The sequence below is a fragment of the Pterocles gutturalis genome, unplaced genomic scaffold (genome assembly GCF_000699245.1).
Source record: "Pterocles gutturalis isolate BGI_N339 unplaced genomic scaffold, ASM69924v1 scaffold40433, whole genome shotgun sequence".
In the NCBI taxonomy this organism is placed as follows: Eukaryota; Metazoa; Chordata; class Aves; order Pterocliformes; family Pteroclidae; genus Pterocles; species Pterocles gutturalis.
The window spans coordinates 1-24253 of record NW_010127097.1 but is presented as its reverse complement, the minus strand read 5'-3'; the positions used below and the strand labels follow the sequence as shown (position 1 = coordinate 24253).

The 24253-nt window shown below is 36.8% G+C and overlaps 1 protein-coding gene across 1 annotated transcript in view; it reads right to left on the bottom strand.

Annotated features, from left to right (window-relative positions):
* Positions 1-23892, bottom strand: part of INTS6 (integrator complex subunit 6) — a 41623-nt gene extending 17731 nt beyond the window's left edge. Inside the window, exons 1-2 of the mRNA XM_010079183.1 lie at positions 23737-23892; positions 5163-5252 (exon numbers count right to left, since the gene is read on the bottom strand). Of these exons, the coding sequence (XP_010077485.1) occupies positions 5163-5252; positions 23737-23856 (210 nt within the window). The 5' untranslated portion in view covers positions 23857-23892. The remainder of the gene's footprint in view (positions 1-5162; positions 5253-23736) is intronic.
* Positions 23893-24253: the final 361 nt, after the last annotated feature.

The following is a 24253-nucleotide window of genomic DNA, read 5'->3' as shown; positions in this document are numbered from 1 at the left end:
TTTAATTTCTCTTTTGCCACACACATTTCAATACGACAGTATGTACATCTTTTCCTCTTTGTCCTTCATATTGGTTGTTGAGAAAGACTTAATTTAAAGAGAGGTTATTTACCAGCAATTATTTTCAACATGTCATCTATATATAACCACATACAAGTGTCCTCCCATCTTAGTACTAAAAACCATCTGTTTAGGAGCACACACAAACCCTACCATTTCCAAATGCCACAATGCTACAATAAGATAGCAGTGTGTGTCTTATGGCCCTCTTCCGTGCCTTCAAATCCACTAAAGTGTTCAAGAACTGAGAGGAGTTGGAGGACAACCTGTTACTGAAGAGGTCATGAAGAATCCTGTTACTGGTGAGCACGTCTTTTGCTTTTTCTGAGTCCTTGTTTCTACATACACTTATGCAATCATAAGCAGTAGCATAGACTGAAATCCTCAAAAAACAGAGGATCCTAGAGACCCTAGGCTGAATAAAAGCTAAATCAGCATTAGAGCAGTGGCATGGTAATTGGTGAATGAGTGCAATGCTCTTCTGGCAATGACTGCATATACAGCCTCATACATTACAATGGGCTGCGCACTAGCACTGCTTAAGCTTTAGTGCCCACATAATTACAGGCAGCTCCATGTTGGGAAATCTCATAAAAGGTTGTTACACAATCAAGTACTCAAATAAAATATCCATACAGAGACAGTTAACTTCTGTCTTTTTTTATCTCAAAAAAATACCTATCTGCAAGTAACCTCCATTGCAGGCTTTTCTGGTACCCATAAAAAGACAAGACACATCTAACACTCCAAGCAAATGCAGCATTCATCCTTGGAGGACTGAAGGACTAAGGATGGGCAACAAGATTTAAGCTCAGCTGAAAAAACAAGCCCTTGACAGATTGAGAAATGCTACTTAGAGTTAGCAACAGCGCTATGTTTTCCTATCTTTTTCCATCCAGTCTTGAGTAGTTATAACAGAGATACAAAGCCACAAATTGTTCTTCCATAGGAAATAACTTAAGATCATGGAGAGACACCAGGTCACCTGACACACCATGTCAACAACATGATATACAGCCATTCTGATGCTAGCAGTAACCATGAGCAAGTGCACACTGAGCTGATAGTTACACAGAATTCATATGACAAGAGCTCTGGGGCTCAGTGCCAAATGCTGTGATCCTGGCAACTGCTGTTAACAGCAATAACATGGATGAGGAAGGATGGGAACACACATCTAATGATATTTGCAGCATATTTACTGTGGAATATGTTTAGAAATCAAGGTTTTTACCTGGAAGAACTACAATTAAAAATATTATGGAGCATTTAGTGTTCTTGATTACACTTGAAAGTAAGCAAGACCAGGTCAGGGGATGCAGGAATGCAAGGTGATCAACCCTGGGAAGGATTAATGTGACAATGCCAAACAGTTCTGGGAGCAAGAGTCAAGAAAATCACTGATTCCTCCTGTAAATCCCTTATAATTGGAAGATCAGAAGAATGGAAACATACAGAAAGCAAGCAGCATTGCTCACACTTTTTGTTTGCAGAATTACTCATCAGAATGCATCAACAGGTCAATAACCCAGTTTCAGTGTTGCAAACAGAAGTTTAATGCTTCCTCTTAAAACAGAGGGTATGTAGAAGGAAGACAAGGGAACATAGCTCAGCAGCTGCAAAACTGGAGAAGTATGGCATTTTCTTCCATAACATAAAGAGGAGTAAGAAAAATCCCCTCAAGCAATAAAGCACTTGTTAAAGGAAAGGTCAGGAAAGGGCCAAGACCAAATTTGAGGGATCAGACCAAAAGCGAAAGTCACTCCTAGAGGAATCCATAGCATGAGACCAATAACTAATGATGGTATTCCAACAGAAAGAGTTCACCCCCTCCTCAAGTTACGACTAGGACAAGTGAATCCAGGGAAGAATCCAGTCAACATGCCATGTGGAACAAAGAACTGATGCTGGCACTCTGCAGTGCATTGGCACTAGTGCATTAGAAGTCAGTGCCAGAAGGGATAGGACTGAAAATCTTAATAACTTGTGCTGGTGGAGATGATAATGGCACAGACTGGATGATTTCTGTCTTCACTCTGAGGAACTACATCCATCAGAGACAAAGTAGTGCCGAATAGGTAAGGCTCTTTATCTGCAAAACCCATATTAAAATCCACAAAAGAACAGGACATTTGAAGAATTCAGCAAGAGCTCTGAAATGGGGTTTAAGCTTGACTGCATCACACTTGGGAAAATGACAGTGTTCCCACAGTGATAAAGCTGATTTAATTGGTAAGAATGCAAATGTTCATCTGCATGACAAAACTTTGAGAAAACTTGCCTCCAGGCTTCAGGATGGCTTCACAGGCTTTCCAAAAACAACGTGCTGTGGTCCTTTTGTACTTCGGTTTTAAAAGAACTAAAAATACACTGCCTTAGTCTACAATAAGAACTTTACACAGGAAGTAAAACCACTGCTGTCATAGCCAGTGGAATATGATCACTTCCAACACCAACTCTGAAAAGCCTCTCCAAAGTCAAACCCAAAGAACAGAAAGAGACATTTGAAAGTGACCAAAAAGCTGTTATTGAACAGGAGAGCAACAACAGACTTCCATATCTCCACAGTGGTGTTACCGTATTAATTCTGCTTCATTTCTGCATGTCCAAATTGAGAGGTAACTGTAAAGGATGCCCAAGCTACCCTAAGAAAAATTCTGATCAATAGGACACATGTTGACAAAAGCAAAAGATCATCCCTGAAAGACAGAAGCACCCTTGGATGCTTTGTTCTCCTGCTCTTTGATAGTGTTAAGGATGTTCCTACAGATACAGCTATGGCAAAAGAGACAAAAAAAATCACATCCACTGCTGGATACGAAATATATACCCTGTAAATACATATGGAAGAGCACTCAAATAAACTTGCATTTTGTCTTGCAGAAAGCAAGAGCAGTGGTCACTTCCAGTTTCTCCGTAAGGCAATGCCTTTGAATTTGTTTATTTACCAAAAAACCATTAGTTCACTATCATTAGTAAAGCAGATTCTGCATCTCTGGAATGTAGTTTAACAATCATCAAATCATGTAAGAGTCAAATTTGGCCCAATGCCACGATCATGACACTAAAACTCTGGGTGTAGCGCACACTTTAAGTCAGCACTGCTCATGACCCAAGCCTAAATTTACTAAGTTAGTGCGTTTTCTGGTGGCTGCTTTTTCTCAACATAAGTTACAACAACTTAAAGACGTGAATGAGGCTATAAAAAATCCCAACTCTTGCTGTAAGAAAAAGAGCTCATGACAGCCAATAGGGCTTTCTTACTTAAATCATTTTGGATAAATGAGCAAGATGAAAGGAAATGTAATGTGGAATAACAGAACTGGGTACATTAGAAGGGACACGTGAAGGTTATACAGTCCAGAGCCTTCTGATTGTTAATGGCCTTGTCCAACTCAGTTTTGAGCATCTCCAGTAACAGAGATCTCACAGCCACTGGACAACCTATGCCAGTGTTCAATCACTCACACTGTTAAAATTTTTCTTGATATCGAGCCAGAATTTCCCAAGGTACAGTTGGCAGCTGTTGCCTCTCATCTCAGCCCTGTGCATCTGCAAGAAAAGCCAGGCTCCCTCCCTCATTAAGTTGTTGCAGATGGTGGTAAAGACACCCTCCACCCCTACAGGCTTCTCTTCTAAAGGCTGAACAAACCCAGTTCACAGCCTCTACCCAGATGTCATTTGCTTCACCCCCTGAACATCTTGGTGTCCCTCACTCCAGGGTATTAATGACATTTTACAAGTTAGTTATGTGACAGCAGAGAAGTTGCTTCTCCTCAACAAAAGACTTGCACAGCTAAGTGAGTACCCAATTAGCTCTTAAAAAAGACAAAACAATATTCTGCTGCTAACAGCACTAAATGTAGTAGAAGGCTCTAAAAGCTCACACTACCCTCTGTTTAATTAACACTTGCTCGCTGACAACTCCTGTAAATATGAGGCTGCTATTATACTCAGTACTTTGGACCACACCCAATCAATCACTGGATTAAGCTAACAGTTTATTGGGTAAAAAAATATGATGAAAATGAGGTTTCGTACAGACGACCTACTTGGTATCATGGATCTAGGCATTCCCTTTCAGTTACTGGCTACGGCTATTTGTTAGTAGTCCACATAGAATTATGAAGCTATTCAACTTTCTTCTTCTAAGTCAGATACATTACAAAAACACTCAAACACCACTTTCCATGCAAACAACTTCTGTAAGTGCTGTAAGGATGCAATATAATAGAGTATTAGGAGAAATCCGAGTAATAATAAACAGCAATGTATGAAAAGTTAGTCTGCATAGTCAAATGTACACATGGAAAAGCCTGAATCCCCTTAAGCTTTAGCACAGACCTTTGGATAGTAACTTTTCCCTGAAAAGGGAATGAGCTTAGAGTTGTTGTTGTTGTTTTTACTGCTGCATGGAATGGGCACTGAGCTGGTCAGACCAACCCTATTTCTAGTGACCTCTTACATCTCTTTAAGGAAATAATTCAAAATGATCAGTAAGTTAAAATGGGCCAGTGCCTCAGCATTTGCTCTGAGTTTGCCAAATGTCTGATCAGGTACTCCAGTATACTAAGATCTGGTGTTTTAAACTGCTCTGCAGATCTATATTTCTTCAGCTCTTATCTTGGATTATAAGGACACTACTAATTATAATCACTTTAAGAGCCCAGGGTGAAAGAAGTACATATTTCACATACTCCCTAGTGGCCACATCCTTTGGGAAATCACTACGTTAATTTGGGTCTATACATAAAGAACTTATATCTACACCATTTAAACACATACATGCTTTACAGAAATCAATTTCTTCTGTTAACATATTTGCAAAGCCATGAACTCCCTTGACAGAAATAGCAAACTGAACCTACTAAACAGGCCAACAGTGGTACTACATGCTTCTGTCACATGCGATAAGGAAAAAGAGCTATTCAGATTTTTGCAGTACTATTGCATAAAACTACCTCAAACTAAAAGAAAAAAAAACCATGCAAGTTTAAGCTATTAATGAGCACACTTTTGAGAAGTCATTTATGCTCTTACTGTAAACAGTATTCTAACACAACATTTAGTACACATCACTGTAAACAGAGGTCAGATCTTACCTCTTCCTGTATCCCACTGGTAGTAGTTAATTTACTTCCATCAGTAACCGTTATAATTATTGCTGGCTCCAGAAAAAAGGGGTTTCGGCCCTAAGGGAAAAGAAGCAATTTCATTTAAAAGGCTGTAACAAATCTGTAAGCTTCTGTTCAGTCATTAAATGGTCTCTGATACCCACTGACAAAACAATGAAGCCTGAGGCATCTATTCTCATGTACTGTATAGTAGAGTGCTGTGGATGTCAGTCTTTTTGCAGTTAGGTCATGTAAAGCTAGACACTTAATATATCTGTATTCAATAAATGCATAAAAAAAAATATTGCAAAAATGGTTAACACCGCTTCAAGAACAATGTGTACTGCAGTATTCTGACAAACCAGCAGCTGTTTAGAGAAGTAACTGTCTCTTCAAACCAGAGATACTTCCAAATTCCCCCTACTCCAGGGTTGATTTTATGCTTGATTTAATTAGTGTGTGACCAACTAAAGCACTTGCATAGTTCCTTGTGATCATGATCCCCAGGTTAAGAATACTCTATGTATTAAGGAAAACTCTGACATGAATAGTACCAGTTATGTTTCGACCAAAGTGGTTCAACCCACATGTGCAAGACTTAATTCAGAAACAAACACTTGAAAAACAGCTAAACTTTCTCTATGAATCGTTTAAGACAAACATACAAGGCAAGACATTCTATGATCCCACCAAGACATTCAACCAGTTTCGCTGTAACAAAAACACTTGGTTTGCTATTGGCACTTCCTTCTCCTACTGCCAGCATGCTAGGAGCCTTATGCCCCTCCTGAAAAAGAGGATCCCAAAATAATCCATGCGTATGTCAACTCCAAGCCCAGGTAGCACATTCCACTCTAGCCAGGGATAAAGGCGGACTGGATAAAATCCACCACAAGCTTTTGTTTAGTGGGTCCTATTCTCCTCTTAGTGCCAAGTATAAGGCCCCATTTTTCTTCTTCAGAAAACAATTAAGAAAAATACAACTAGACCTACAGTCTAGTTCTACTTATAAAGACAAACTATCTCATGAATGCTTGCAATTTACTCTAGAAATACATAAACTAATAGGTTTTAAGAAAAAGATCTTTTAAATAATTTTTTTAGAACCCATTTAATATAAAGGATCATCTACAGATTGCATGCTTAGAACAGAAGCATCCATTTGGTGAGGGGTGTCCAGTTTGAAGTGGCAGGGCCACATTTAAAGTGATCAATTTACTACATGCCAACAGAAAAATCAAGTTTTTGTTTATTTTCTTGAACCTTAGTGAAAAACCTAAAATTGTCTTTTAAAATAGCATACCACAACTAGAGACAAAAAAATACGTAAAAATAAAATTAAACAGTGAAGATCAATCCCCCATGAAAGCTAAGCTAATTCATAATCCAATTTAAACAATTACTGAAAAGAATTTAAGGACTCTCAAAATACACTCAATTTTAATTAAAATAATTTCCTAAGAATATTCAGCCTTATTTAATTCTGAAGAACAGTTATGGTATGTTATTCTGCCAACTAATAGTTCACCACAACTGCAAAACATCAGCTGGAAGCTAATTATGTTGCACTGAAATAACTCTGAAAGCAGGGTTTCTAACTAGGGGAAAAGGATATTGTTCTCATTAATACTGAACATAAAAATACTTTAATCCTATTGTTAATAAATTATTGTAAAAATTAATTGACAACTGATAATAAGATTTTAGATTTTGATTGTCATAAGTAATGCTCTTTATGTCAATGTTCTGGTCCAATTTGAAATATAAGTATTAAAAATTCAGTCTCTGACAGCCCCTATTATCCAGATATCCTCATTAAACACTTTTGTGCACCTCAGCTATAACCTTTCTTAGTTTTACCCATTCAAAATTTAAGCCTTAAATTTACACACTTTGGACTCAGAATGATTATGAAAATATAAGGAAGGAAACAAGAGATTCTAAGCTCGAGCCACCACAGGAAAAACATCTGAGGGAGAAATTACTTCATTCTCAGTCTATCTTTTATAATTTCACAAGCTTTTTACCCAGACAATGGATGACCACCAACACGCTAAGTCACGAATCAACTCATATAGCAACGTATTTACAAAAGCAAGAATCTCTTTTTACCAGAACATTTATTGCAGACAGAGTAACAACTGATTGGAGAATCTCTGACCCCAAAGACAAAGTAACTCACATTTCCACATGTATGATCTACAGGATAGTGTGGAAACACTAGCAACACTGTTGCAGAATACTTCACACCTGTATAAGAAATAAGGGGAAGGTTCCCCTTGAAATCTCTTCCTCAGTAGCTAGAAGTAAAAATCAGTAATCTTGAGTTCATCAGCTCATCAATACAGCTATAAATATTACCTTTTCTAGAAAGAATCTATGAAATCAAGTCAGAGTACACAATTCACCAATTAATTATTTAAAGACAAGTGAGCAGAGCTGAGTCCACTTAGCCGCACTTGAGTTCACAGCTCCATGCAATTTAGAAACACTAAATTATTATCTACCTTCCACCTAAAGGAGCAGAAACATAACTATCATATATCAAGGAAGAATTTCAGATAAAATGTCTATTACTAAGGTGTACTATTTTTGAGTAAAAATTTCCATGTCATTAATTCCTAAAGAACACCAATGACTCTCCTAACCCTACTCCTCACCTTAGCCATACAAAGGCATACAAAAACAGTATTAAGTCAGGTATTCTGAAAATAAACCCTCTTATACAAATAAGATCTCAAAACTCAGATGTTTTAGTAAATTTTGCAAAATTAAATTCCAGAAGACTTGCACTTATTTTAAATAAACTGCAGCAGTTTTGTCAATTGCTGTTTTAGAACTTTATTTCAATTTAATCTAATTATTTTCTATTGCTTTTTTTTAGAAATATACTATTAAAATAAAACACTATGAATTCACACATCTTAGAAATATTACATTCTTCAAAATATTCAGCAACACCATCGACTGTTAACACATATGAAATCAGTTCGGCACAGCTCAATTATTTTAGCTACACAGTGAAACAGTGAGTGACAGAGCATATGCTACCAGCTCTTTGGCAGCTTACAGGTATGCCGAAATGCACTGGAAATCAGCTCAGCATACCGAGGTGTAAATAACAAACCTGTTTACAACTTACTCCAACAACTAACTGATCACCATGAGGTTTCGGTCATTTCAAAAGCGAAAATAATCCAGAAGCTAATTTTAGCATCATCTTACATTCTTGTACAGGAAAGTGAAAGACAGAAAGTGTGAAAACCTGAGTTAAGTAAGGTAAAGATCAACTCTGACGCAGTACCAATACTTGGGAAACATAATGGCATCACTCACCATTTCAGCTAACATTATAGAGATTTATTCTAACAAGCATATAAGCAAAGATACTTCTGTTCTTGTGTTACCTGTTTTCAAACAGATTATAACCCCTGATAGTGGATAAACATTTCAGAGTCTAGAAAGTCAACTGCTATATTTAAACTGTGGCAGTCTGAGTCCCAGTTTACTGTTCAGGCTACAGTAAATTGAAAGGTATTTTCAAGTTTTATTTTAAACTCTTTTTAAATAGATTTGTTTACAAGCAAGTATTTTGCAAAACCTAAATATCACTTATTCTTCCAGCTGAAAATTCAGTGGCAACTAGCTCCCACAGTGACTTCAGGTAATTGTGTCATGTAGGCAGACTGGCTCATTTGGTACCCTTTTCAGTCTAAACAGCTGCTAGAGTAATCTGACTGCAAATTCTTCTCAATAATATGCTTTTCCCTTTGCAGGTTCCTAGCAGTGGTGAAAAAAAGTACTATGGAAGAAGCATCTAAGGTTTTAAGGGCTGACCATCCTGTTCAGCCATCAAGTACTGTAACATTTTACGAGAGGCTTTTTTCATTCATCTATAATCTGCATTTTCAAGGACAGATATGCACCCAAGATGATAAAAAAACCCCATATGCCTCTTTTTGGAAGTTATTTAAAAATCAGCACCAATACCAGGGAAATCTTGCAAAGTTGCTAGGCTAAAAAAGAACAAGAAGATATTCAAACTCTTAAAACAAACTTATCTGTTACACAACACTCATTCTTTTGAACAGTTTGACAGCTTCACGACTATTTATTCCAAGTCAAAGCAACTCAGCTGCACTGGTTGCCATTTCTTCAGTCTCTAGCTGAAATAGTTGTGTGCTCAGATAATACAAGACAAATGAGCACCGCTGAGATCCACACCACTCACACAGGGTTCCAGCAAGAGGCACAGCCAGCCCACCCCAGCTTGTGTGATGTTCTGAGAGGGAGCCTCAGATCAAGCCAGAAGCGTATCAAATTATCAAGATACATTATTGTCTGATTAAGACTCTCAAAACTAGAAAATTCACTTTTGTAGGCAAGTAAGTTTAGCAATGAGTTTCGGCATGACTGATTAATACATTCATGGTTTCTCTTTTTTTTTCTTCTTCAAAGTGTACAGGTAAAGCAATTGTGACCTTTAGATGTGCAAGTATACAATATTAGGCATGCAGTTATGATTCAAGACTACTGTTATCTCAATGTGCAAGTTTTAATATTAATTTCAGAGTCAGAAATGTTGAAAAACTTAAGAATTAGCTGAGGTAGAAATGCACCCAAAAACCCACCAAGTCAGAGACAAAAAATGACACGTTCAACAAGCAATTACTATAAAAAGAAATCGTATTTAGTAGTATGAAAGCTTCATGTCCAAGAAAGTCTAGAAGTTGAAAATAAATGTAAACCAGAATAAAGTGCGTATTTTTAACAGATCACATTACTAATCGCTGGAAAAATCTAATTTTCAGATCACAATCAAATGTCTAAAAGGTATGCTTTCATTTCGGTAAATCACAAAACTTAACAGAAGTTGTATTGCACATCCATCATACATTATATTACCTCAGCAGCGCTTTTTTATGTTCAGAAGTATCAGCCCTAACTGCCGGCAAATTTAGTCATCTGACCAGGCAATACAAAAGTACACTATCATTTTTTTCGATTCAATCAAGTTTTTTAGAATTTAAAAGGTCAAGAATCTGTAAGCAACCATTGCTCAAAACAATAGTTCAAAATGAAATCTAAAAGTCATAATGACAGCAAAATTATTAGCTTTAAAGCTGTTTTTTTTTAAAATAACAGACTAAAAAAATACCAAAGAACACTGAGCTTGAATTTCTACAAATCAAAACAGATGGTCCAAATCCATCATAGTTTTCACTTAACTTCTTATGTATTAGGAACTTCAGTTACACTTCAGCAAAATTGTGAAATGCCCAAAACATTAACATTTATTAGAGACTTTCCCCTTCATTGCTCAAGGCAGAACACTATCAGTCAAGTACACAGAGGTACTTAACAGCTGCTCTATACCCTGATAATCAGCTACATAAGAACTGCAGCATCTTGAGCAACTTCTTACTAGTCCCACTTGCATTTTCAGCAACGTTGACTATTTTGTTATCCTTGCAGAACCAAGCAATATAGTTGTGAAGACCTACAGAATCAATTGTATTTTATACATTCACTCAATTTTTTCCCAAGTCAAACAGTTAAATACTTCAACATAATAGTAGTATTCTAGTGAATTAAAAATTGGCAACGTAACACTTCAAAAAAACTACTTTGCCTTCAAGATTTTTTCAAATATATGTAGACATGCAGCATACTCGTGCACATATACATACACACTATAGTACTCAGGGATGAATATGCTTTCCACTTCAGTAATTAGTAAATTCTTTCCTACTACTTGTCAAGAAGCAAAATGTCTTCAAATAGAAGCTTTCCCAGATGAAGCTATGCTGCATATCACCTAATTAATATTTAGCACAAGCACAACATAAAATTCTGATCTACCAGAATGCAACACACTGGGGATTGGGGGGGGGGGGCGGCAAGCGGAGAGCAAAGAAGACAGTGAGGTTCCACCAGAACATCTGCTTTGATAAATCTGACTTCTCACAGGATATGCCACAAGAGCTCCATGATTCTTCAGCCAGACTGAAAAGTACAGCACCTCTGAACTGTATCATAGTGTTATCCAAGTGAGTGAACCTGCATAATAAAAACAGCTTTGAAATCATATTTATTTGTTATGGCTGTTCTAGAATAGAAACCGACCCCATGAATGGGAACCACTTAAGTGTCAGAAAGGTTTCCGCAATTTCAGCCTGAATGAGTAAGAGCTGAAGAACATATCAGAATTCTGTACAGGATTAACATCTCTGACAAGCCAGGCTTCATGCACAAAGAAAGTTGCTAACTCGTCTCTGTTTTGTTGTCCGTAAGATTTTGATATATTCCCTTGATGCTGTTGATTATTCAACAGATAATGCAGTTTTGCAGCGGTAGCAATTCTATCCTACTAGAAGATGATCAGATATTTGTACAGCAGATGTATTTCAAGATCACTTTCAGAAGCCTCAGAAGAAAGTTCAATGAAAGTTACACTAACCAGTTTGAGTCTTACACAGGCTAAGTGTGTTCAAGTCTGTTACTAAGTTTTCAAGTAGTAAGAGAAATGTTAACATAAACCAGAAATCTCCCTTGATGCCTGATTAATGGCAAAGATAGACATCAGAACGGTCACAGATTGGAATCTTATGAAACAACGTAATGAAACACTATTCCAGGAATTACACTACTACCAAGAAAAAATGTCCAGTGCTTTTCTGAAAGGGCTGCAGGACAGGGGGAGGAGTCTTACTATTAACTCTAGTCCACAAACATCTGCAATACAGACACACATTCTCTATCATAACACTGAAACCTTTTTGCTCTCCCTGCAGTATCCACGATGGGAGAACTTATGCTCTACCTCCCCTTCAGGCTAGGCAGCTGGGAATACTACCCCACCTGCAAAGACAGGTTTCAGGAAGAACACAGGTAAATTCATCACCTGTTGAAGGTAATTTGAAAGTGACTATCAGAAATACAGGTGATAGTAGCAGGTTTTAGAAGCTCAAAGAGTAGTCCTCCATAGTCCCAAGAACCATAAAGATCTAGCTCCCCCATATATGAAACATTATATACAATGGGATGGGTAAAAACCATCAAATCTCTTTGACTGAGTGATGAGGGAAAGAAAGAGGTTTGACAAACACTGAAGGAGTCTTGACTGAGCCCACAACAACTACTATACACTATGAAAACATCAACTCTCAGCACCACGACTGACTCTCACAAATTAGGACTCGCGTGTTTTTTTGCTCTGGGACTTTTATAAATTGATGTTTGGTCAAAATAGCATATTAGAGAGTACCTCACCTATGTAAACTTCTATTTTTAATTTGTAATTGGAAAATCAGCCAGCAGAGGGGGCAAAAGTTAACAAAATCTATCCTTCTATGAGCTGACTGAGAAACAAGGAGAGAAAGGTGAGGCAAGCTCTGTTTGAATACCATATCAAAATACACAGAAACAGGTAAACACTTCTTTTCTAAAATTGTGTACACCTAGAAAACCCTAAATGATTGTGTAAGTAGAAATAAGAAGTAATCACCCACTGAACCCCAATGTCTCGATCTAACTCTATGTTTAAGCCAACAGCTAGGTCATGGTTTGACACCAGGGACAGTATACACTATCATTCCACTTCTTTTTCTGGGGCTGAATGCCCATCTTTTGGCAGGCTCAGCCACAAACATTCAACTTTATTCCACACTCAAAGACTAGTTCTGTCTCCTCCCCTTCCCCTTTTCTTTTGAAGCTAAAAGATAGTATTCTATCACAAATTATTTTATATTTTGGAGAAGACCTTAAAAAAAGAGTTTTAACAAATTCTGATAGAATTTATCAAGGTCTGAAGTCATGCTTCCATTAACTCACCATCTTTTCCCCCAAGGAAATGGAAAATGCTGTTCAAGCAGTCATGATTTCTCCTGCACTCATTCACATTCTGAAAAGTCAGGGTATTGAGGGCAACGATTTTGCAGTAAGTAAAGATGGGTACCACAGAAGACCTTTTCTCCACAAGGTCAGAAGATTACAAAATGTAAATGCAGTTATGTACAGCTGTCCTTCCCTACAGGCTGCAGCAAGGTTATTATCAGTAAAGTAATTTTTCATGTCATAGACAATTCTTTAGTTAACTACATTACAAACACCTAAAAGTTACTCCAATGCCCAAGACATGCACTAATCACAGTTTCTTATTTGGAATGTCTATGGAGGACTACAAGGTAGTTACATGGGTTTTGCTTCATCCCTTACTAGCCCTACAGATTAGCAGTAGATAAAATGATTTTTGCACAGCAGTTAGGACACTGAATCAATGGTATTCTGTATTTCAGGTGACCAGAAGAAATGAGTAGAAAGTTTAAACAGAAAAAAATAAAAGGTTTTCAAAGCAGAACACAGGTGCAACACCAGATTTTTCCTAAAACTGAGACAGAAAATTAAACTCCTTAGCACACCAGTTACAAAATATAAGAATGAAGGGAGCATTCTTGAAACAATTGCTACCTCTGTAACATAGGCTACATAAGTTTCACTTAAGAAAAGGAAATTTAAGGTACTTAGGAAAATAAATGGGATGAAAGAGTCACTTGCTCCTAAGCATTGTTAAATCTCTTTAAAAATTAACCATTTATGGCTTCAATTAAGTACTGAAGCTCCGAACATGTGTCATCTTATACTAGTCCTGGCCAGTCTGGAAGCCCTACAGCAAAAATCAAAGATCCAGTCAGATATCACTTACTATAATTAAAAATACTACAGAGACAAAACAGCTATCTGAACTGCATAAGAAAAGAGACATGAAACCCTTTGTCCAAAAAGTAAAAAAAAAAAAAAAAATCATAGAAATATATTTAAGCAGATGAGCTGCTTGTTTTGCCTAAGCTTGCAAGTTTGCATTCTATCTCTGTGCTTAGTATAACTTTTATAGATGCTCATTAACTCTCCACATTCTGGGTTCCCAAGTCTGGCATTGAGCATACTGCTTAAAGATTACTTAATTAATTGCACAACTTCAGTCATTTTGGAATCCTACTCAAACAGTTTGTGCTAAGAACAAAAACAAAACTAACAGCAAGAAAACCAATACAGCAATCTAAAGCAGCCTGAAAAGGAGATTCAATGCAAGAGATGATTGTTTGGGAGAGTGTCAAGGAAGCATTTTTGGACTATGTTCATACCGAACAATAAGGGAGTAATGAATACATGGTAGGATTTACTAAGATATCAAAGTCCCAAGATACATTGATGTCTTCATCTGCCTAAATCACAGAGTTCCCAACTTAAGTAAGTCACAGAGTTTCAAAAATGGCAGTTTAGTATAAAGGTTTGTCCTGTTTCTTTCATCTAAGAACAAATTTAATCGAGTTCTAAATAACATATTATATAAGTTATAACTTCTTGATTAACTTTTAAGTGCTCCAATTTAGATGAGGTCCTTGGGTAAGTTTAAAAACAAATCAGTCCTTGAATCTTTCACAATTTACAACAATTACCCATTATGTCACATTCTCAAAAAAAAAAAACCAACAACCCATAGAACAGAATTCATATATAGTCCATTCCAGAAAGTACAGTGAAGAACAGCACTGAAATTAAGAACAAAAATTCACTAACATTTGAAACAGGTAAGCACTGACAGGACGGATACATGATAATCCCAAACAGGGAAGAACTTTAACCTTTCTTTACATTAAACCAATGGAAATATATAAGAATCAAAGCAACTGTGATTACAACTTTTGAAGGTTATAGAAACTGTCACTTAAAAAAACCACGCACCTTACCAGCTAGTTACAGATTAAGTAATTGAAGCACTACCGGAATCATCTGAAATTGGATAAATTGACCAACAAATACGAGGGGTTTCCAAAATTATTTGACTGAATATAGTAAATGCAAGCTGCTAGAATAGGTTATATTTGAGTTTTCATAAACTTAAAAAAAAAAGCTAAAATAACCATCCATACCAAACATAACTTTAAAGTCAGCCCCAAAGAATTTGGGTTTAAAGATGATTTTGGTCATGTTTCCAAAAAATACTTCCAAATGTTTTATTCCAAAAATAACTGACATTCTCAAGCCCTGGATCACATCCCTAATTACCGCAGCCTTTCTGCTTCACAGCAATGACTTTACATAGCTGGTCCTGGCTCAGTCACTGCAATTCACAGTGTTAAACCAGACCTCTTTTCTCCATATACTGCAGAAGGGTAATGAATGTCACAGTTGCCAGCATGCCAAATTGGGAAAACAAAAAACAAAAAAAAAAAAAACAAACAAACAAACAAAAATCCTCCCCACCATTTTGGGGGTTATCAATCCAGAGTATTGACAAGCTGACTGAAAATAGCCTGTCGACTTATGAACATAGGGCAAGTCTTCTGAATAATTGCCCCAAGACTCCCCCACAACCCCCTCCCGCAGTTTATAACCACTTAGCAGGAGCAACTTCCAGATTCTGAACCCCTACAATTCACAGTCTATCTTATTAAGGGTCTGAATCAATCACTGATTTATTTTACTACATGAAGTCACACTCACAACTTGAAAGTTTGGCACAACTATGAGCACATAAGAGGCCATAAGTTCAGGAGCAGAGCAGGCAGCTAGGCTGGATGTATCTTACATATAGCGATGCATACAATGAAGTCAGCATTTTGGGATTCAAAGCCCTGGCAGGGGCATAATGGTGGGAGATGGCCACTTTTTGCTCATATTCTGTATGCTGAGCATCAAAAAAAGAACATCAGTGCCCTACATTGATTCCAATGACAAATATTCTGGATTTGTTCAATATAGATTTCTGGCTCAAGGAGACATTGACAAAAGGCACAGTATATTCAGGCAATTTATGGGGATAAACATTACCATTGGATGGAATCAGATTAACACCCTGCTCTCCATAAACAGGGGCAGTTACTTGCAGATAGAAAAAAAAAAACCTATAAATTAAAGGAAATGGGAGTGGTTACACTGAGCAGACAACAAATGTGATTACTCAGGTAAAAGTTTCTTGGCCAAGTCAACAACAGAACATTACGCATCATTTTCAATATGCACGTCCCTGAATCACTGTCAAAACCCCATATTAGACAACTCATCTGCACCACAGTTCCTGCTAGATCAGTCTTGTAAAAGACTTCTGATATTAAAGCCACGGAACTATGTTAGTCATAATCAACACTTACTTGTATCTGCTATTCTAGTTAACTACCACTGCAGTGCTGTGTTTAGAACAGAGTAGGATCATACTGTGACAAATCCTATTGTCCTCTCATACAACCAGAATTCTTTTCTATCCAGTGTCTCAATCACAGTCATTCAAGGTTCCTGACTAAGGTCAGTGTCATATCATGCATCCAACAACTTCTCACCTGTCTATTTTAATCCAGGTGCAGGCACTAACCTAGTTTTCCCACCAGAAAAATTTAGGCTTAAACCTGGAGCAGACTGTAGACTTATGTAAACTAGGGCAAGTCAGTTAACTGAGGCATAGACACTACCTCTACAATGAAAACAACAGGTGCTCAGATAACAGATAGTTGATTTCTTACTACTGTAAGACTGAAATTGCCTATACATTTTTTTAAAAATCTAGCCCATTAGGGGCCAACTTTATGGTAAAAGAGTGATTAAATACATTCCTTCCATCCTGATTTTTTTTAAATAAAATATATAAGCAATAATAAAGAACCTGAAATCCTATTTGCTGTCAATATTCAGAATTATAATAGTAAAAATATGCTGATACATAGAAAATACTTCATGAACATCTGATATCCTTTGCAGACATTGCAGAAATATAGTACAGGATTATTACAAATCTCTGATGGTTCAAGGGCTAGTACACTTTAAAAAAAAACCCAAACCAATCAAGGATTTTTTAATAGATATGCGTTTAAGATAAATCTTTCATATAATCACTATTTCCTATGTGAAGTATTCGTTTTTCTTTAAATAAGATTGGTCTACACTTTGAACAATTAAAATTAGCACCATAATCATGCGATGCTAACTGGACATTTGATAAGAGTTCTGTATTAGCCAGATGCTAACACTCACAAATTACATGAAATCACAATCTATTGCAGAAACAACAGCTGAAAAAAACTTGAAAAAAGGGTCAGAAAATATAATGCTACAAATCACAACATGAAGTGGAAACATTAATATGTTCTTTAAGTGGGACATGCAGATATGGGAATATTCTATGCACTAACACTCACTATGTTGTTAAAGTTACAGAATGTACTACAAGAAAAAAAAAAAACAACAGCAAGCAAGATTCTCAAGCAACACAATCATAGTTGCAACTGAGCCTCAGCTGAATTAAAATTCAGACACACATAAATAAAAGTTCTTCCCTTCAAGCTCCAGAGATATGGACTGTCTACAGCAGAAACCCAAGACTGAATGTAACTATTCAGTAAGAAAAGTGAAAACAAGCCTAAAGAGGATAAACATAACTGAGACACTGGGAAAAAAAATAAATACTTGTGCTGCAAGTATAACCAAGATAACCAAACTCCTGGCTCTATATCTATATGTACTCACTTTGCCTCCCTGATCACTGTGATGAAGTGCAAATATATTTCAAAAATACAAGAATACTTTAACTACGGGACACGTACCTCTAAGGACCCAAATAAGAAAGACAGTATAGGAGTCTATACCTAAGGCAAATAAACTGTTCCAAACAGAAAGTCAAGCCGAGAGACAAAATTTTGGTACTCCTAACTGTCCTCAGACTTGCTCTGATGACTTTTTAGTGAATCCAAGGATATCAGCCAGAGACAGACATCTGTACCATCTGCTTAAGCTTTAGCAGCATGACTGCACTCACCTAGCCCTAAAAAATAAAGCCACAACAAACATGTTATGGCACTGGCCCTTCCAAATCAAGTTTATTGAAATACTGAGCACTTAAAAGATTCAAAGCAGTCAAAGCATATTTGATATTCAGAACACAAGGAAGTATCTCACTTCTTTCTGCCAGTGAAACAGATCGATTAGATAATTTTCATAGGAAAAAATAAAGTGCCCTATGCCTTGCTTTAAATTTTAAATTCTTCTTTAAAAATATACTGGATTAGAACTAGACCAGTGATTTTAAAAGCACTTAAGTTTGATGTGATTATTATTACTGAGACTTTCCATGAGCTCTGTTGCTCTAGGAAGGCTGAAAGGCATGCAGTTCCACACTTGCAGCAATGCTTGACACAGCTCTCACTAAAGGATATTATAAAACAAAACTAAATAAAAATTACAAACATTTCAAGAGCAGACAAGAAGGCATGTTTATAGGTTACAGCCTACAAACTATAAATTTGAGGCAATATACTTAACTTCATCATGCAGGAGGTGAGAAAGATTGACTTTCACCAGCACTTCACATATAAATCTTTGACATTAACAGGCATATAGGTTTATATTAAAACCATTTCTATTCCATGGAAAACAGGACACTATGAGAAATCCTCTATTACGTATTTCTGCCATCACCATGCTTAAGCTCGCTATGCTGTTTTCTACTGTCTGGAATTCTCTCATTTAGTTTTGCTGGAGAAGGTGGGGGGAGGTGGGGAAGAGAATGGGAGAGCTGTTCTAGAAGGACAAACCTCTGCCTCTACCAACATGAGAAAAAAACTGCCTGTACAACTGTGCCAACATGACAAAGCAGGAAATGCTAACCTAAACTTTGGTTCCAAATTTGGATGCACACTCCACACAGGCCATTCCAGTACAGTGCTTATGACCCTAGAATGCCAAGACAGAAGTTATGCTCAAAGGATTTTGACTTTTGAAAGTAAGGAAATCCAGTAAAAAAAACAAAACGGAAAACTCAAAAATCAACTGGGAAACAAAACTGCTCAACAACTTAAAGAAAACAGAACATATCACTGCAGAAGTATAATGTATGCAGTTAGGGAACAATATTTCATATGTGCAATGTTTGGGGTTTTTTTTTTAAGCTCAGCAGATCTTGGACATGCATAAGCACATAAGCAAGGAGTCAGTCTACAATGTGCAACTTAAAAAAAAAGCTGTTGTGTGCCTACAAGCACAATTAGACTTGATCTCTTAGGTATGCTATTCACGTGTATTTGGAATACTACAGTACTTAAGCCATTATGGCAAAACATGCTGAGCTCTACATAGCAACATCAAGTTTTCCTGTGTGAACACATCAGCAATACTGCTACTGTAGCTACAAATGGGTCTAACCATATATTCAGAAAGAACTATAAAGCAGCAGTTAACCTAAGAATCTAAGATTGGATTGTTTGATGGTCATACATGGTATAAATAAAATGCTTGGAAAAAAGTCTGTGATGTTTAAAAACAATGCCATTATATGCAGGACACTTTCCAACTTCGAGCTTAGAAATAGGTCTTTCTAACCCTTAGCATATTTTTAAGTTCCCCAAGTATTCTTAATCAGTTGAATTCCATTTGCATTTTAGTTTGTCTCAAAATTTCTTAGTTATGCTTTTGTACGTATGCGAAACGCACTGCAAAAAAAAAGGCTTTCACCAAGATCGCACACAGCCTGTAAATTGTTTCTTGTACTAATCTAAATCCAGAGAGCACCTTATTCATCACTGTGAATGAACAATACCTATCCCAAGCACTATAGTTGGCTTCTCTGTTTCAAAAAAAATAAGTTAGCATCTGCTTTTGTTACATCTAATTTGTTTAAAACTCAAAAATTGATCTCTAATCCAGTTTTACCATATCAATAGTAATTATGAAGCTGAAAAGTATGTGCAAGGTACTCTAGTAAGATAAAAAGCTCAAAAAAAGCTTATGCTATTGAAAAGCACTGTTTCTAGCCACAAAATTAACATAAAATTTCACCCTGAAAAAATCTGGAAAAATACCTTGATACATAAACTCAACTACTTTAAAATCTACTCACAGAAGTACATTTTATCCTCTCAAGCCTCATTCTGTGCAATACTGCTGAAAAAATAGTAAGAGACCTTCATTACGCAAATAACGATAAGCAAGGTGAAACACATGGGGTATCAGAGAAACAGAGTTTTAGTAATTTCAAATATCCATCAGATTCAAGTTTTGGTAGTGCTGCATTGGTCCTTTGCATGAGAGTATCAAAACACCACTGGTATATATTTTACCTACCTTCAGAGCTCAGTCTTAGAAACTTCCCTACAAACTGCAAATAACTGAAGTACAAAGATGGTTCAATTCAATAATTTGTTTACATTTTTGCTATATTATAATAATGGTCACATTTTTGGGTTTCTACAGAAAGAGAAACACTTCTATTAGTATTTAACCAGTTCATCAACTATAACAAGCTGCATGCCAGCCTCACTTAAAACTATTCAGTTAAATTGTGACTACACATGTATTGCTGAACAAGCCATAGCTGTAAGACTGAGGAGTGTATTCCAAGAAGACAGACAATCTACTAGTAAAAGGCTTGGTATTTCAGACCACCTGAAACAATGAGGAAGCTGAACTGGGGAAAATATGACAAAGAGAAGTCAATCAGCTAAGTACTGGGCTAATGAAGTACAATGTTTTGTGTGATATGACACTGAGCCCTTACTGAACTTAACGTGTTTAAATTGCTTTCTTTCTGAAGACATCCAAATCCTCTATTTTTTCCTAAGCCTTCTACAAAAATGCAGAAGGTGAAGACGACCACTATTTTCAGCGAACACTAAAAGCTGACACCCTACTTGAAGGTTCATTCTTCTGCTATCATAATCAGCACAAAGTACACTACGGGGGAAAACTATATTATTGGACTCAAGCAACATGATACAGAATTTATCAGTCTGAAAGTGATGTAAAAATTAAAGGAATAGTCACCTCAAAATATGTATACTTTTCAAAAAAATTCACAAAAACATGGATCTAACAACCCCAGGTAAAACAAAGGGTTTATAAAGCCATACCATAGCCTTAACATCAGAAACAGCTTATGAAAAAATCTTCCAGGTTCTTGACAATCTAAATGCATTGACAGTGTCCCTTTAAGATCTGAATGTAAGATACTGTGATCAGCTAATACAGCTGTACACTTGGTAACTCAATCTTCACGAGCAACTGAGTCAGTACCTATTTACTGAAAAAGTAATATGATAAATATTCATATTAAAACCTGAACATTATTGTTGCAAGAAAACATGAAGCAGGAGATTTCCATCAATTTCAGAATGACTGTTCAGACATCACTCTTGGTCAGGAAGTCAGCTGACGGAGGGGGACAAGACATCATGCCGTTGAATGACATAACTAATCTCACCAAGCTTGGATCATGTCTCGTCATTTGCACGTATAATAAAAACCTGTTTTACAATTCATACATGTGAAACAAGTGGATCACAGAAAATATCTTAGAAGCTTGTGAATACACCAAAAAACAAGCATGATAGTCAAAAGATGTTAAGCCAGAGAAATTTCCCAGAGAAAAAACATAATAAAAGTTTGGATTTATTACTTCACATCATACCACACCCAAGATCATCTAAATGTTGCATTTTTGAAAAATTATCTTCTCCTACCACTCTATGATAATCATTCTTAAAACATGTGTCTGTTATATTTTAGTTAACTACAACTTTACTGTCTTAATATTTGTAGCTGTTTTAAAAAAGTGAATCAGTACTTTATGGTCTGAGTGAAAAGTCTTTCAAATGCAACCGAGCATTCTAATCACTTTTATTATCCTGAATTTGTACGTTTCTCATATCATGTGTGTTTAAATACCTGTTCATCTTGAGCAAATTTTAAGTAGCAGATATGAACAACAGAAAGCTGACAGGATAACACGATATAGTGCTCAAAGGCCAATGTGAAGTTGAGGAAAGTGAACTGCCCTGGATCTCATCCTGCGAGTGCTGAAGGACCATTTAAGTGCTCCAGAATTTAATCTGATTTTTGAAAAAACGCTGCTTTGATTAGTAGAGCCAAAATGGGAACCTATGACTTAAGCAGCAGATGACCTGGCACTTGCAATATATTCATCTATTTTTGCAGACACTAAAAAGAGTTAGAATTTCTGTTCAGTCACCTGACTGCACATGCGAACACCTCTTCAACAGACAGTTCCACGTGTGGAACAGAGCAAAAAACATGCATAGGCAAGGGTGGGTTCAAGCCCAGATAGAGACTTGTAACCAAAACAGATCAGACAAAAAGGAAGGCATTGCTCCACAGACAAAAGAACAGCTACTTGCAGCAATGAGTCAAAAGGGTCATGACAACTGCCCACTTGAGTAGTTGAGCATAGCTGGTTCACTTAGTGCAAATTATTTGACATGGGTTTAATTAGAATGTTACAATTCTCAGTAGCAATAGGAAAGAGCAAGTATTTTGTGTGTGTGTGTGTGTGTGTCTCTACAGTGGTAAGTGTTCCAAAAAAGATTCATATAGATCATGTAACTAAACAAAAACATCAGAAAATGGGAAAGATTAGCACACAGAGGTATAAGAGGACAGCAGATGGTAACAGACAAAAAAAATAACCATGTGTGGAACTAGCACTTTTTTTTTTTTGAAGTTTCATCACTAAACTGGCATTTTAAAAATGTTTAGGCTCATTTGATCACCTAGCAGCAAAGCCATACAATGCAACATGAGAGAGAAATTTCCTTCCCAAGCAAACATGGCATGTTACCACATAGACTCCGCTTAGACTGGAAAGGGAGGAGAAGAAAGGGGACTTATTTTCACAATCACATTTCCATGTCAAATACCAAGAGCAGTAACTAATCCTCAGATAGCAGGAGCATTACCTGAGAACAACAAACAAAAAGGGGAGATTCAAGTATGTCCCACATGAAAAATACACTGTATACTTTGCCGAATACCAGTAATGTCCTTTATGCAAAACAAATCCAGGAATTGATCCAGTGTCAGAAAGAACCGTGTGCACTTCCTAAAGCACAACCTAGAGTTACTGTCTTTTAGTAACTCATACTACTGAGCAAAAGAAAGTTGGCCCACCTCAAAAAGAAGTCCCGCTTTAAAGGAGCACCTGCATTATAGACATTAGAAGAGCACAGCTTCTCAAGGCTCTGATACAACAGGCAGGTTTAAAAAAATAAAGGTATGCAGAGAAAAGTTTAGTAAACTCATTGGAAATAAAAGGTTTTGAAAAAGTTGTGCTCCATTCAGTACTTTTGGACATGCAGTGTGGTTAGAAAAACAGCTCATCTCCCAAACTGTACTTAATTGATTATACAGCACTGTATAGAGAAAGCAAAGTTTTCATGAGCCCAGCAGGCTCACCAGCTAAGGTTCTGAAACACAGACTTGATACAAAAAAAAAAAAAAAAAAAAAGATCAAGTTTAACTGAGAAGGTCAACTCAGAAGCTACATCACAGTTTAAAAACTGAGCAATAACTGAAGTTTGGAGAAAAAAAAAAAAAAGGAAAGAAAAGTTGGGCACAAAACTATAGTCAGCAACTGCATTTCTTCAAACTATGTGAGCTCTGCTTACTTTTGAGGAAGCCACCATATTGAGTATTTCATGAAGGTGCCACTTTGGACAACTAGCTAATTGTTGTCTCTGGAAAGCTTGTGGTTTACAATTTTTCCACCTATTCATAGTCAACCTACCTGCCCATAGTTGTCTATGCCAGTTACTAATCTATTTAAGTTTAATAAATCAAAAGCTGTCCTTAGGGATTGGCCGAGAGTCGTAAGTCCTTCAGCTTGGAGGTTTTTCAGTTCATTCATAAACGTTGCATGGTTTTCCTTCCAGCCAGCCTGAAAAGAGAAACATTAGAAGACTTATCCTCCATATATGAGCTTTGCTTTCCTGCTAGGCTACAAAGTGCCTTCCCTGCTACACGCAGCTCACTACAAATGGTAACAAAACACCTCAGAAGTTACTAATATTTAGTGTCATTCCATAAAGCCTGAAAATATGTACTTCTCTTAAACCTTAGAGCTCCCCAACTACCAAATCAAGATTTTTTTTTTTTTTTATTATTTGTTCCACAGGACAAATTTCTGTGTAGTCACCAGTGCACAAATCTTACAGCTATTTACACCACAGCTCTTTCTAGGGGGAAGTGGACTGCACTGTGAGGCGACCTCCAACAGGTTCATCGTCCCGTGTCATGTGGACCCA